At 52.6% G+C, this 14,507-nt stretch overlaps 1 protein-coding gene across 1 annotated transcript; it reads right to left on the reverse strand.

The window, feature by feature from the left end:
- Positions 1-11,079: 11,079 nt before the first annotated feature.
- TCF21 (transcription factor 21) lies at positions 11,080-13,999 on the reverse strand. The gene is made up of 2 exons (XM_087775943.1): positions 13,281-13,999; positions 11,080-11,622 (listed from the first exon to the last, which is right to left on the reverse strand). Exons 1-2 carry the CDS (start codon positions 13,728-13,730, stop codon positions 11,533-11,535), a joined length of 540 nt encoding a protein of 179 aa, XP_087632069.1. The 5' UTR covers positions 13,731-13,999; the 3' UTR covers positions 11,080-11,532.
- Between the last annotated feature and the right edge of the window lie 508 nt (positions 14,000-14,507).

A 14,507-nucleotide genomic window follows, 5' to 3' on the forward strand; every position in this document is an offset into this window, starting at 1 on the left:
CCTCCCTCACCTCAGCCGGGAAGGGACGGCGGGAGCGGGACGCGGGGGCCCAACGGCGGCCCCGGCGGGGCCTGGTCCCCCCGGGCAGGGGCCGCAGGTCCCGCCGGGCCGGGCCCGCCGAGGCGGCAGCGAGGACGGGGAGGAGGAGGGGGAGGAGGAGCGCGGCCCGTCGGCGGGCGGCATCCGTTACCGTGCGGGCGGCGGTCGGGGCGGGGCGGGGCGGGGCGGCGCGGGGTGCCGGTTGCTAGGCGCCCCGCCGCTGGCGCCCGGCGGCGTTCCGGGTCCTGGGCCGACTCCCCGCGACAATAAACATCCCCCAGCGCCGCGGGCATAGACGCGGCGCCGGCTAGAGCGGCCGCCGGAAGTCACGGCGGCGAGGAGGGAGGAAGGGGGGCCGCGCTAGCAGCGCACTTCCGCTTTCGTCTGCCGCCCCCTGAGGCGCGGCGGCAGGAGGGCGGCGGCAGCGCCCGGGGCGGGGGAGGCGGGCGGCTCCGGGCCGCCCCGCCGTGGCCTGACCGGCCGGTTACCCTCGCTCCCCGGCGCTGGGGCCCGCTAGTGCCCGCCGCCGGGGGTGGCGTTGGCGCTGGCTCAGCGCCCCAGGCCGGGCGCAGCGAGGCTTCACCCTCAGCTGCGCCACGGCGCCCGTCGTGAAGCGGCCCCGCGGAGGCGCGTTGTTGCTTCTCAGCTCCCGGGGGAGCTGCCCAGGCCGCGCAGCAGGCCGGGGGGGCGGGTTCTGGTGAATTTTTTTCCGGCGGTGCAGCGGGAGGGCTGGCCGGGGCCTGTGGGCCTGGTGCTGGTGGGCCCCTGGCTGATACAGGCTTGATCCCAACCACATCGTCTGAGGTAGCACCTTTGCCAGCAAACCGGCAGGAGATCGGATCCAGTTTGCAGATCAGATGGTGTGAACGCTGATGGCACGTATCTGGCAGCACATACCTGGCGTTTCTGAGGGGCTACTGGCCCTCAGACCTCTTCAGCTTGCCACACACGCCTTGATCGCTGGCTTGGCTGTTCCATGTGCGCTCTCTGACTGAACCGAGCGGTCAGCGGTGCCCTTGACGCAATCCAGCAATCATTAGGGCTCACAGCAACAACATAATGCCACTATTGGTGCTGCTGCAGCAGAATTCTGGTTGCTGCCTCTTGTCTTAAAAATGCTTTAAAGATTTTTTTTTTTTTTAATGCAACATTTTTTGGTGCTGAGGGGATAGTCCACAGCAGTAAACTGTGGTACCTTGGTGTGTGAGCAGACTGCTGACCTCAAGTGAGACAAAGATAGGAGCAGGTGACTGAGAAGCCTCAAATATTCCCAAGTCCCCTGAGGAATGTGTGGCCCTCACCTTTTTTTTTTTGTGTTTTTAATGTTAAAATGACTAAGACTGCTGCTTCACAATCTTCCAATGTGCAGGGTGTTTAATCTTTGCAAAGTGGGCACATGGTGCACACTTTGAGGAGAGAAGGAAGGGGACATGAGGACACAGTGGGGGTGGCTGGGATAGCACTGCTTTTCTCTGTCCAGGACAGTCCTCCAAATTTGGCACTGTCCCACCTATGCTGTCTGTAGGGAGTAGAGCCTATGGTGAACTGCCTTTCAGCCATACTTATATTTTCTCTTGCAAGAGCTGTTTTGTCATGCTTCACTTGGGAACCCAGGAACGACTGCGTGTGGCTGCAGTGTGGCCAGTTAAGGACCCAGCACCCAGACTGAAGAATGAAATAAGGTTGTCAGGCTGACTTTGGGTTTATAAAGACACATCAGTCTTTATATGAAAAGCATATATATGCATATCTATATCTGTGTAGTGCAAAGGATTCACTGGATTGACCATTTGAAATTGAGGTCCTGTAATTACGTACTTTCCGCAACTGACGTGATGGCAGAAGAGCTTTAATTGGGATAGAGGGAACAGCATGAAATTTAAATCTTGAAGTCCTCAGAGCTGGGATGTTTCCCTCCGCTGGGTTCCGTTCAATCCTTGAAAGGCATTACTAGGTTCGCTCGCCGAGAGCAGTTGCTCCAGACTCTCCCCCTCCCCATCAGCTGCGAGCAGCGCGGCGGCGGTGCTGCCGGTGGATGCGGGTGTTGCTGCCGGCGGGCAGGCAGGCGGGCTTCTCGGCCCAGCGCCGCAGCGCGGCTGCCCGGTGGCTTCTCGCAGAAGCGGATCCGCCGCCTCCAGGTGAAGACGGCCAAGCGAGGAGAGCTTTTGGAAACGGGGATTCTGAATTGAGAGCAACCGTTACCACAGTTCAGGAACTCTGCACGGGATCTCCGGCATTTTTATGGAGCGCTTTAAGGCTGTTTTAAGAGCCTGAAGGCTCTGCGTCGTTAAAATTAACACTGCCAATCAGGGGTAGATTGTTGTGATGCCTTCTCCCTGACAGTTCTTTCGAGGTTCTGTATAGCTGTTATCACAACAGATGTTGGGTTTTTTTTTTTTCTGAATAGCTGATCGCATAGGCAAGTTATGAACAAAAGCTTTATACGCCCTGATTTTGCTTGCATTCTGACAGCTTCTATTTTTTTTTTTCCATACTTATAGAGGTCTACATAAATTCAACACAATATGTCGTCTAGTGAATACACATCCATTGTCTATCTCCACATGCTTGCTCTTTCCAGGACATAACTTTTTCTAGCAGGTGTTCCACAGAAATGTGCAGTCATCACTGGACATTAAGAACATTTTTTTTACTGATGAGGAGATGAACCCTTACCATTTCAAAGTTTTGGCTGCATTGTCAGCCTGAGCTTTTCCCAGTCAAACTAGGACATGTTCTGAAGATTGCATCTTTAAATACGCATTTGGAAAATGTGCAAATGTACGCAAGTAGTTATGATCACATTAACATGGAATGCAAATAAGGTGATTGGGCACCTACCTAATTTGACGTGCAAGTTTATCAGTTGTGCCTGCAATTTTATTCCACACCTATATAGTTACAAAACTGCTTATCCTGTCCTTACGTTCTCCCCCTCCTGGTCTCCATCCCTCCGTGCAGCTCTAACTTGGCTCCGTGGCTTCCTCCACAAGTACGACTGAGATGCTAAGGATTTCCCACCTGCAGGAACTGTGTCCTCATCTGCCTCCTGCTGTCGCTTGTTTTAACTTGCCAGATGCTGTACTGACATCAAATAGGGAAGGCACAGAGGCCGTTTCTGACACTGTTGCTTCCTTACTATGGGATTTCATTTTCCTATGCCTTTGTTTCTCAGTCCCTTGTTTGGGAAGTAGAGAGGAGATGGAGGTGTGGGGAGGCTGTTTCCTGTGCTTGGACGTTCTGCAGCGTGGAATCCTGGGCTGCTTGGGACCATCAGTACTAGCGCAGTAAAAATAAGGATAACTGAACTTTAGGACACTGCACATATTTTTGATCTGTAATTACAGCAGTGAGAGTGAACGAAGATGCAATTTCATTATGTTGTTATTCAGCTGTTACTGCAGGTTTCTGTAAAAAAATCACTCATCAAACTGAAGCAAACGCTTGGTTGAATGGATTTTTCTATTTTTACAGGATCAATTTTCAATCAGATAAGATCCAGTGCAAGGTAGACTGTGGGAAAGTGTAGGGGGAGAGAAGCAAGCTGGATGGCCCCTCGAGGCAGCCCACAGTGAAGGCTAGATGAAGAGTTTCATACAGCTGCGTCTTAAGTACTGTGGGCTCTGTGCAGAAGGCTCTATCGAAGTGTTTGTGTCTGAAGAGGAGGTACCTAGGAGCAACCTGTATCTCGCACGTTCCATAGAAATGACGTTGTGTGGAACGGTCGTCAGCTACACACATACAATACTGCAGGTTAATTGCGAGACATCTCCCAAGCCGGCAGCCAGCACGGAACGAGCTTAAACCTGTGGCAGGAGATCAGTCAGGGAGGGAATCTTTCGCTCCCGGGCTTAGTTTATCGGGTGAAACTGTAAACTCAACTGTGCCTTCTCACACTTCTCTGATGATGTACAGTACGATAACTCATGCCAGCGCTGTTAAACTGTTACCGTCCTGCCATAAGTGGCACTTAAACCAGGTCCACAATATTCAGACATTCTGTTTAATTTTATAATACATATTATTTTATATATTTGTATTTATATTAGAAATATAGATATTTTATAGTATGTAAATATTTATGCCATTTTTATATAGTGTATATATATTACATTGTGTGTGTATGTTTATATTGTGTAATATATATAGCTGGATATACTATTTAATATAAGCATATGAAGAAAATGGCAGTGAAGTACCCCAAAATAAAAGTCAAATGATCAGGATGAGGTTTTTCTTTAGTAAACTTTACAACGATTTAATACATATCTGTAGTTTCCGGCTCTACAGCTGAGTGGTATTTACAGACTATGCATACCGACCTTTGCTGGCAGTAATAGAGAAACACGGTGAAAGTAGTAGAATCAGAAGACCGAGTGTGAGGGAAATCAGGGAGAAAAGTTTACGGGAAGGTAGTAACATTGGCTCCTCAGCAGCCTCCCTGCCGTGCTACGTGGAGCGATAGCCAAGCAATCTGGGGGTGCTGGCCTCGGCTCGCCCTGCCAGCTTGCTTCCTACCCCGGCAGAAGGGTGCTAAGCGTGCACAGAGAGCACCTACTGCCTGTCTGAAGCCTTCCTGAGGACTTAAGTAGGGGAATATCTCCGTTCCAGATCTTGGCATGAGGTCAACCAAGACGCTGCTTGGCAATGGCAAGAAAGAGATACTCTGAGGGCATATGTGAAATTTTGACGTCAGGGAACTCACAACTCAGGTAGGAAAGGTACTGTAGAGCTTAGAGTTGGGCAACAAATGAACAGAGGTTTTCAATGTCATAATTTAGGATATAATGTTGTTTATATCTTGTGTTATGTTTGTTCTTGAACTTGGCCTGTTGCTTCTAGTGACCTCTAGTCTTAACATATATTAGTTATGAGATAAAAGTAGCAAAGACGGTCCCCACTAAGAATTTTTGGCCCATAAAAGAAGATAGCAGGTTGATCTAGAAAACAAGTGAGAAGAGCACGAGGCTGGGGTGAGACAAAGGCATCAAGTCCCTTTATCGCTCTGGCTTCTAAGGCTGCAGTGGCACTGATAAATAAACCAGGGCCAAGGCTTATTTTTCAGAGTGCTTAGTTGTTGGCAGGGTCCTTGGCATGCCTTTGGCCTGTCTGACTTTCTCCCAGAAAGTGTCCAAGCACAGTTTGGGAATAGCGTGTGCCAGGGACTGTTCTTACCCTTTGGTGAGAGTGGAATAAAACACGGGTATGTGTGGGTGCGACCCCGGCCACAGCACTGGCTGTCAGAGCCAGAGAATGGTCCATAGCTGTTTTATCTATGCTAGCAAGTGTAGGTATAGATGTAGATATACAGCCTGAGAGAGAGAGGATCCTTCCCTGCACTCTTCTCGTTCCTATCTTTATACTGAATTCAAAGACCAAAGGTCCCCGGTGATTTCAGTGTGCCTAGGAGAACAGCTCGTAAGTTCGTGCACCAGAAGAGCTGGCGCGCCAAGCCTGTGCCAATCTTAGGTGTGAGCCTTCGGCCAGCCGCTTGGCAGCTCCGCGCCTCTTTTCCTTCCCATCTGTATAATGACAGTGACCTCCTATAGAAAAACATTTGGTCATGCGGTGACGGCAAATGCTCCAAGGTAACTGCCGTCCTCCGTTTAATTTCTGCATTGACTCTGAGGTGCCAGCGCTATAAAAGTCCCTATGTAAGGACAAAACAACATGTTGTCAGTGAGGAAGAACTGTTCCCATTGTGGTCAGCTCGGCCATCAACAAGTACCACAAGAAACAGGATGCTGAAGCAAGAGGCCGCGCTGATGCTTGGATTGCTTGTCGCACACGATGATCTTCGCCTCATCCCTGACGAGGGAGGGAAGTGCCGCTGCAGCAGCCTGGGAAGCCGTCCAGGGGGGCAGTTATCTGGGTGAGCGCATCCCTGGGAACGCTTGCTGCCTGTGCCCGCTCCTCCTCCCCTGCTGCCGCCACACAGGATTGCGCAGATGTTCCTCCCAGAGAAGGCAGCTGCAGCTCTCAGCCTCCCGGTTTCCATCTCCCCGGTGGTCTGGCTCCACCCGGCTGTGATGGAGCTGCTGATCCTTCCTCCCTTCCCCAGCCCGTCCTTTCTCAAGGACTGAGCAGTAGTAGTCGGAGGAAGAGGAATTATTCAATGCCTTTTTCCCCCTTTCCTCTTGTCTCCTGGCTGTGTAGCTGTACCCTTCCCTTTTTTCCATAGTGTTTCTGATCCCTGTTTCTTAAACAGCATGTAAACAACCAAGAGAAAACTCGAGTGTGTAGATAATCCATATTTACAGTTGGATATGGTCTTATAGTTTACACAGCAGCCTGAGATGTAAATAAGGGTTGGGGCTTTTCTCCTTACTTAAGGAAAATGGCCTCTTAGAATTTAAAGTGAAGGAAGGATTTGCACTGGTTTTTATTCTCCTGCTTTTGTTACGATCTTTTTTTTTCCTTGCAAGGAGGTTTTGATCTCCACTCCCCATGCGAGGATGGTGTAGCTGTGTGCATGCATGCACATTGGCTCAAAAACGCATTTCATCTGTTTACAAGTTTCAGTTTAAGGGCAAAACCGTAAGGCAAGAAAATGCGTCATCTCAGGACTGTTGTGACCCTAGGCTATGTCCACACCGCACTTGGGAAATGCGATGACTGCATGCCTAGGCCTACCCAAAGTCGTTTTTATACAGCTCGCTCAGATACACCAGTGTCTGAAGTGAACTGAAGAAAAATCAAGTTACTTGCAGAACTTTGCTGGGTTTGGAGTCTTACCGGCAGCAGTCCTCGCAGGGGTTTTTTCCCATCGTGGTTTTTTCCCCAACATGTTTTTTCCCATCCCTCCCGGAGCATAAGTTTTATGTCAGACCTATTGACATCTTCTCAGGGTTGCAGAAATTCACCAAGATGTGAGACACCAGTAGCTTTGCAGCACTAGAGACAAAAAAAGCCATTATTACGGGTTGTGCTGCTTCCCATCCATAAAGCACGCTGGGCTGAAGAGCACGAAGCGATCCGCGGCTGAACAGTGGGCACAAAGTTGTATTTACCCTGTGGGCTTGCATTTGGCAGCACAGCCTTAATACGGGAATAGTCAGTGCAACATGACTAGCAATGCATAGGGACGATTTGAATCACTGGCTGTTGGGAGAAATTTTGTATGGAGGTATTTCTAACTGTGTATATACATGGAAATTACAGAATGCTCTGTCATTTGCCGCCACAAATTGCAGTTTCATTGAAACTGAATTTCATTTCAATGTTATTGAAATTTCTTTTGAAAATCTGTCCCTTTTGGGAGACTGAGTGATAATCTGCATTCAGATATCCACACAGAAATTAGAAATACCCTGCACTTCTATCGGATTATACCCTCCGCTTGTACACCAGATATATGTGAGTTCTGTTCTCTTTTAGACAGCTTATTATTTGTAATTAGCTAATGTCTTCTGCATATTTTATTTTTTTTGCTACAAATAATAATGAATGGCAATGACAACGGTGTTTCAGAAAGATTACCTTCTGAAAAGTATATGCGATTCATTTACAGGGAATCTTGTTTTTCCAGGCCGACACAACTCCGGGGTTACCAGTACAAATGCTTCGAACAAACCCATGCTTGTGATCTTGTCATTATATCTGGGATTCAAACCAGCTTCCTTACAGGAGAAATCACACAGATATTTCTGTGTCTTTTAATTTCCGAGGTGAGCTGGGAATTTCAACCTTGGAGGCACTTAAAAAAATAAGCTATCTAGCATATGTTCTCCTTGTGCACCTTGCAGCCTGGGGGCACGACCATCACCGTGGCCTCGCTGCCCCAGTCAGTGCCCAGGAGAGGAAGGCGTTGTGCAGGTGCCTGCAAAGTGGCTTTCTTGCTCTGCTGACATCTCAGGCTGGCAAATTTCCATCCCAGCAAGAGGATAAGATAAGCCTAAAATGTATTTTCTGTAAGGGATGGAAAAATGCTTGCTCCTAAAGACATTATGGACTGTGAAAACTGCTGCTAAGCAGTACAACATGAGCGCCAAACCCCGGAGCCCGAGCACTGAGTGCAGCTCTGCGAATAAAGGATTTTTCTAGTCTCTAGCTGAACTGAAAAATGGTCGTGAAGTAGTTGGGTGGAACTGCTTCCTTCCCCCCCCAAAAAAAAAGAATAATAGTATTAAAATTGGATGGGACTACACTATTTTTAGAGAGTTCTTATCTTAAAACACAGAGGTCCATAAGCAGGTTTTCTATGAACTTGTATCCTGTGATTCAAGCAGCGTTTGAAGCTTCATCTACAGCTGGCACTCTGCTCTGTATGCTCTGGTATCTGATGAGGGCTGAGTTCATGTTGAAACCTTTCTTTTAGTTGCAGAATTTAAAGATTTTTTCTTTTCTCTACTCAGCTGCCTGTTTTCAAGATTACAAAAAAAATTGTAGCAATTTAGTTATCTTTGAGACCTCTCTCAAATTCAGTTGAAAGCAGGCAATGAGTTCAAATGTTATTAGGAGGGAAGGTATACAGACACTCACGCAGCTGCATCTACATCCATGTAGATACAGAAAGACAAATCAAGCCAGCTTTGTTTCCACATGGAGAAGGGTTATAACTATATTTTGGTAAGTATTAAAAATACATCACTTTTTGTACAGAAAAGCAAGAAAGCAAACAAAGTATTTTCTTTAAAATCATTGACATCAATATTTAAACCGGTTCCCTTTTTTCCTTAGCACTTTAACGAGTTCCTTTCAAAATCATCAATTGCTTCAGTCAGACTAAACATACATTTTCTGTTTGCAAATATTTTTCTGGAAAATTGCACTCAGCAAAGGGGAAGAATGAGTTCACTCCTTGTTCTCCTGAGATACATGGCAGGACTCTTAATTCATCTAAGAAACTTGGGCTGTTGAAGCCAACTGCCAATACTATCAGGGCTGTGCCCTTACACATGAAGTCAGTGGACCAAGGGTTCCCAGCCACGTAACGCCTCTGGAAAATATGTTCGTTGTCTTCAAAATGGAGATAATGCCACTCATTGTTTTACAGTCAAAGTCGTTATTTACCTTTCTGTTCCCAACTGCTGGTTGCTTTTGTTTATTGCTTGTTGCTTTTTGCCTCTTTGTTTGTTTGCGGAACTGTTGCTCAGAGGCAAGGACTGAGGAAGGTGGAGGATGCTTGAGGAATAGTTCAGTCCCCGAGAGGCTTGCAATCTAGACTGCTAGGTAAAGTGAATAGCAGCATGAGAAATAACGGTGTCTACAGCCTCCTCTTACCGTTCCGCTTACATTGCAGCTTTGGGCACATGGTCACGGCTGTGTTCCTCACATTTCACGGGGGACTATTGCATTTCTCCCTTCTCTTTCTCCATGCCGTGTTTCAGGGGGCAAATGAAGAGTGAACACGGCTAGCTCAAAAGGGTGGAAAGGATGCTGAGTGCAGTGAGTAAGCAATGCAAAGCAGGGTGGCAAAGACGACTGCGTGAGAATATTCAGAATTTAACTCTTAATTTTATGCACGGTTCAGATGCCTATCGATTTCTTCTTTCTAGAAGGAAAACAGCACCTTGCTGTGAGTCTTGAGCAGCATTAGTTATTACGGATGTAAGTTGAAATTTTGAGTGGTTATACCCAACAGTTACTTTCAATTCAGTGGGTAAATTCGGTGGCTAAAACGGTATTTGTGCGTTTGCTGTATCAGTCATTTGCACTCAGCTTCAGGTCGGAGGGCTCTATTCTGTCTCCCTTTAAGAGAACAGCAATTCCCACTGAATTTCCCGATGCCTGGGGCAAAGAGATCACCCCTTTCAGCTGCGCTTACCAGAGTTGCTCATGTCTTCAGCAAGAGCTCTGGCTGTTCAAGGTGATGTGTTCGGCAGTAAAGTTAGCCAAGCCCTGTGTGTGTCAACTGGCGCAGCCCCGCTCACAACCGTGACGTTGCGTGTGGTTAGGGCAGGCGAGGAGCTCTGCTTTTAATTGTGCAGGATGGAGATAAAGCTGTGAAAAAGTGAAATTAAACAGCCCTCCCCTTCAAAACCATTAGGACGATAGAGCAGGCCCTGGCCCTTTCTGTAATGAGGGCCGAGATGTTTGCACAGCCCTCGGCTCCCAGCGAGCTGCTTTAATTAAACCTAGCCCACGCATGAACCCGATGCTGAATTTGGGTCGCCTGGAGGACGCGCTACCTCACCCAGTCATCGCGGGGGGAAGGCGGGCAGGAGAAGAAACACCAGCCAGCCAGCCCGCAGGGCCGCCCGGGCCGGCTCAGCGCCCGCCTGCGGAGGGTGCCCGGGGGACCCGGCTCCCCGGGGGGGCTCCGGGCCCCGCGCTGCCCGCGACCACCCCCGGCCCCCGCCGCCGCCCCCCGAAACCCGGCCGGGACGGAGGGCTTGGCCCGGGGGGCGGCCGCCGTGCCCCCCCGGCCCCCCGGCAGCCCCCGGGCAGGGCGCTGCCCCTCTCCCGCTTTCCTCCAGAAAGTACCCAGGTATCAGACGGAACAGAGGGACGGTATTGAGCGAGCAAGTGAAGCGGAAATTTAAAGACCCTCTGCTAATAATAACAGTATAAATAACCGAAGACGTCTTGTAAACAGTGCGGTCATAACCCTGAAACATTAAACAGCGCGGTGGGATCTGGCGCATCAGCTGCCGGCGGCGGCGGCCGCTGCCGGGGAGCGCCCCGCACTCCTGTTTATCCCAGCCCCGTCTCCCACGGGCGCGCTGATCGATAGAGGGGAGATGTTTAAGTTAAAAATTCCCGGCGCCGAGGACCGGGGCCAGAGGGGAACCCTCCATCCGACTGTACTTCATCAATAGCCAACTGCTCCCGTCCCCCCGGAGCGGTGCGGGGCGGCGGGGGCGGCTCCCGCAGCGCCCGGGCGGCGGGGCCGGGCCGGGCTCCCGCGGCGAAGACGGGCTACGGGCGCAGCCACCCCCTGCCCCGGGGATTTGCTCCGTATCTGCGGCTCCGGGGGAGCAGCCCGCCCGCGGCCCGGGGCGAGAGGCGGGCTGCCGGCGGAGCGGCGGAGGCCGGCGGAGGCGCGGGCCTTCCCCCGCCGAGCCCGGGCGTCGGAAACGAACATTACACCGCTCTGTGTTCAGTGGAAAGGAAGGTTTATTCACAGAAATAGAGCAAAACCTGCTTGAAGAAAATATATCTATATATCTTTAGGGTGAATTACTTCATAGAGATGACTGTCAAAGTCAGTTTTTCTAGGCATCTACATATTTCACAGGTCTCAGACAGAAGACAGACGCGTGGCAGGTTTTGTTTGATCTCTGTCTCTTTTCTCTAGTAGCGCTTGAACCAGCAAGGCTGTTGTTGCAGGACACTCGACTGTACACGCATTTAATAAAGTTAAATAGAGTCGGGATCTCTCGGGGCGGAGTCTTTGCTAGGGCACATTTGGTCTCCTCTGCGCCGGGAGAGCGGCTCTCCCCGTCGCTCTGCCCGGGGCCCGGGGCAGCGGCGGGGCCGCGGCGTGTCCCTGCCCGCCCCGCCGCCCGCTCCCCGGCCGCGCCGGGACGCTGCTGGCCCGGCCGCCGGGGCTCAGGATGCCGTCGGGCCGCACAAGCGGTTTGTGTTCACCACTTCTTTCAGGTCACTCTCGGGTTTGCCGGCTACCATAAAAGGCCAAGTCTGTAGCCAGGAAAAGACACGGGTGGGAAGGGGGTTACATACGGAAAAATGCACATCGCAACGCTTATGTCGCCAGCGGGTCCAGCTCGGGAGCGCCCCGGGGGATCGAGCCCGCCACCCACCGCCTGAGCCCGCTTCTGGCAGCGCTCAGCGGCGCTGGGGCCGGGGCAGCGCCCGCTGCCTTCGGCGAGGACCCCTTTGCCTTTCGCCGGCGGCCGAGTCCGCTTCGCCTCCCAGCCGCGGCCGGCTCCCCCCGGGCGTCGCCGGGGCGGCGGAGCCCCTCTGATCCGCGGCGGGAGGGAGGGAGGAGGGAGCCGCGGCGGCTCCGGCACCGCGGCGTCGCCCCGGCCCAGCCGCCGCGGGCACCCCGCCGCAGCCGCGCCGCCCCCCGCGGTTGATCGTGAGCGGCGTGGGGGCTCTTCCCCGCGGGAGCCGCCCCACGCCCCGCCGCGGGCCCGCCGCCACCGCCGCGGGCCCGCCGCCACCGCCGCCGAGCCGCCCGGGCGCAGCAGCCGCTCGGCAGCCCCGGCATCCCCCGGCCGCCCTCCCTGGCCTCCCGCGGCTCGGGGGGCAAGTTTTGGTGTGCCTCTGTGCGCGGGCGGGGGGGGGGGTTATCTCTGGGTTGGGTGTTGGTTTTGTTTTACTTTATTTTTTTGAGGACTTTGGTTTTAGCCAAAAAAAATATCTCCCAGGCCCTTATCAGATGACACAGCGGGTAATGTACTTTCCCCCGGAGTCCAGAGCTCAAAAGGCAGAGCCAGACCCCGGAGAAACATCCCCAGATCCCCTCTGCCACCCCTTATCTGGCGGGGTCCACACGTGTGGGCAACGTAAAGGCTGTATGTCTAAAAAGAGCCCCGGCAGATCTTGCCCACCCACGGTTTGCATCAGTTGCACATATTTTGAGAGCTGGAAACTGGATGTTCCTGGTGGCCGGGTATGGCAGGGAGACCCTGGGCTGCTCAGGAAAACTTTCTGTGGGTGGTGGGAGCAGCAGGAGGTACACCGTACAGCCCAGGGAGGCTTTGTGGAGTGTGCCTGGGGCAGACACCCGCCTTGGGGAGTCTGCACTGGTATTTATTTCTCCTTTGCCAGTTTACACAGATAGGAGAAACATCCTGGACCCAGCAAATCTGAGCGGCTGAGTGCAGAGCCCCAAGAGCTCTGTCTTTAAAAATCTAGGGCTTGAGGATTATTATGGCAGGAAATGTTAGGATAGAGCGGAGGGATAAGAGTAAAACCTGGGTCCTTGGCTTGGGTCCTTCCTACAACATACCTTTCTCTACCCAAATTCCTATACCTGCCCGCTTGCAGGTAAAAAGCTGCCATCAACTTGCTGAGGTTTCTCAGGCATTTCTGGGGCAGTAAAGCGTGTCCCTGCCTATCTGTGGCCAGCGTGGCCCCTGCCTGTCCCCTGGAGGGGATTGCCAGGAGCAGCGGATGGGGGCCCGGGACGCTCAGCTCCTGGGGCACAGGGCGGGAGGACAGCTGGGAGCCTGTCCCCTGGCACAGCACCCCTTGCCACCCCGCTGGCACCAGACTCTCTGTGAGAAGTACAAGGAAGGTTTCTCCCCGCATACGCCCCATCCCAGCTCTTCGCCTGCCTCTCGCCATGCACACGCACGCAGAGTGCCTGGCCCCGGCGGGCCGTGACTTACCAGGTTGACTGGGTGGATGTAGCCGTTCTCGTACTTGTCATTGGCCAGGATCTGCCTCAGGTGAGCGATGTAGCTAGAGGCCAGCCTCAAGGTGTCCAGTTTGGAAAGCTTGGTGTCTGGGGGCACCCAGGGCAGGGTGGTCTTAAGCCTGGAGAAGGCTTTGCTAAGGACCCTCATCCTCGCCCTCTCCCTGGCGTTGGCAGCGTTTCTCTGGACCTGCTTTCCCTCCTGGCTCACTCCATTTAAAGGGCTCTTCTTGGGGGGAGCCTTTTTCCTCTTGCCCGAGGCCCCTCTCCCCTTCTGAGGGGAGCCATTCTCGCCATTGGATCCCTCCTCGTTGCTCTCGGTGGACGCCCCAAACTCTTTGTTAGTATCCATTTTCAGGCCATCGCACTCCAGCATCTCCACCTCCTGCAGATCTTCCACATCACTGAGGGACCCAGTGGACATGGTCTGGAAGATGCCAAAGGACCAGTGGGAAAGGGGGAGGGGGGGGGAGGAAGGGCAGCGCCTCAAGTCTACTTCAAGGCGGCGGAGGAGAGAAGGGGCGCCAGTATTTTCCTCCCCTTCCCTCCCCCTCCAGCACTATGGCGCGATACCAGTCCAGAGAGGATCCCTGCCCTCCCGCCCCCCAACCCCGCTTTGCCCGTGTTTGAGGGAGGGAGTGAGCGTGTGTGAGAGAGGGGGAGAGAGAGAGAGAGAGAAAGCCGAGGAATTTAGTGAGGACACTAGTAATTTATCTGGGGGATAAGAGAGGCGGATCCAGCCCAGGGGAGGGGCCCTGCCCGCTGAGCACACCACATCCCCAATCACAGACCTTTGCACAGGACTGGGAATGAGGTATCCCAGCAAGCCTTTGCCGAGAGCTCGGAACTGGGATTCAAATCGTCACAACTGGAGCAAAGCAACTCTCTCTCTCTCTCTCTCCACCCCCCCCCCCCCCCGTCTTTCTATCCTCCCCCTTCCTCCTCCTCCTCTTCTCCTTCCCCACTTCCCTTTCCAGCCCAGGGTTGCTCTCCCCCTCCCTGCCTCCTAGATGACCCAGGCAGCTGGTGTCATGATTCTTGATGAAAGCCAAAATGGGTCACGAGCAGAGAGCGAGCAGCAGATCCACCAGCCAAGCCTTCCAGGGAGCTTCGTAATGCGTGCTGTCGAAACGCTGTCCTGTAACCTAATCTGGGGGAGATTTGTGGATGATTATATTTGCGAACGCATCCTGTCCAGCTA

The sequence above is a fragment of the Nipponia nippon genome, unplaced genomic scaffold (genome assembly GCF_047370975.1).
Source record: "Nipponia nippon isolate SJK-2023a ecotype South Korea unplaced genomic scaffold, ASM4737097v1 scaffold_4, whole genome shotgun sequence".
Taxonomy (NCBI): domain Eukaryota; kingdom Metazoa; phylum Chordata; class Aves; order Pelecaniformes; family Threskiornithidae; genus Nipponia; species Nipponia nippon.

What these genes read in the sequence shown, in the direction of transcription:
- TCF21 (XM_087775943.1), bottom strand. Translation starts at nt 13,730, where the DNA reads ATGTCCACTGGGTCCCTCAGTGATGTGGAAGATCTGCAGGAGGTGGAG. An exon ending in ACATCCACCCAGTCAACCTG is followed by an intron (nt 11,623 to 13,280) that starts GTAAGTCACGGC and finishes TCCTGGCTACAG; the next exon opens with ACTTGGCCTTTTATGGTAGC.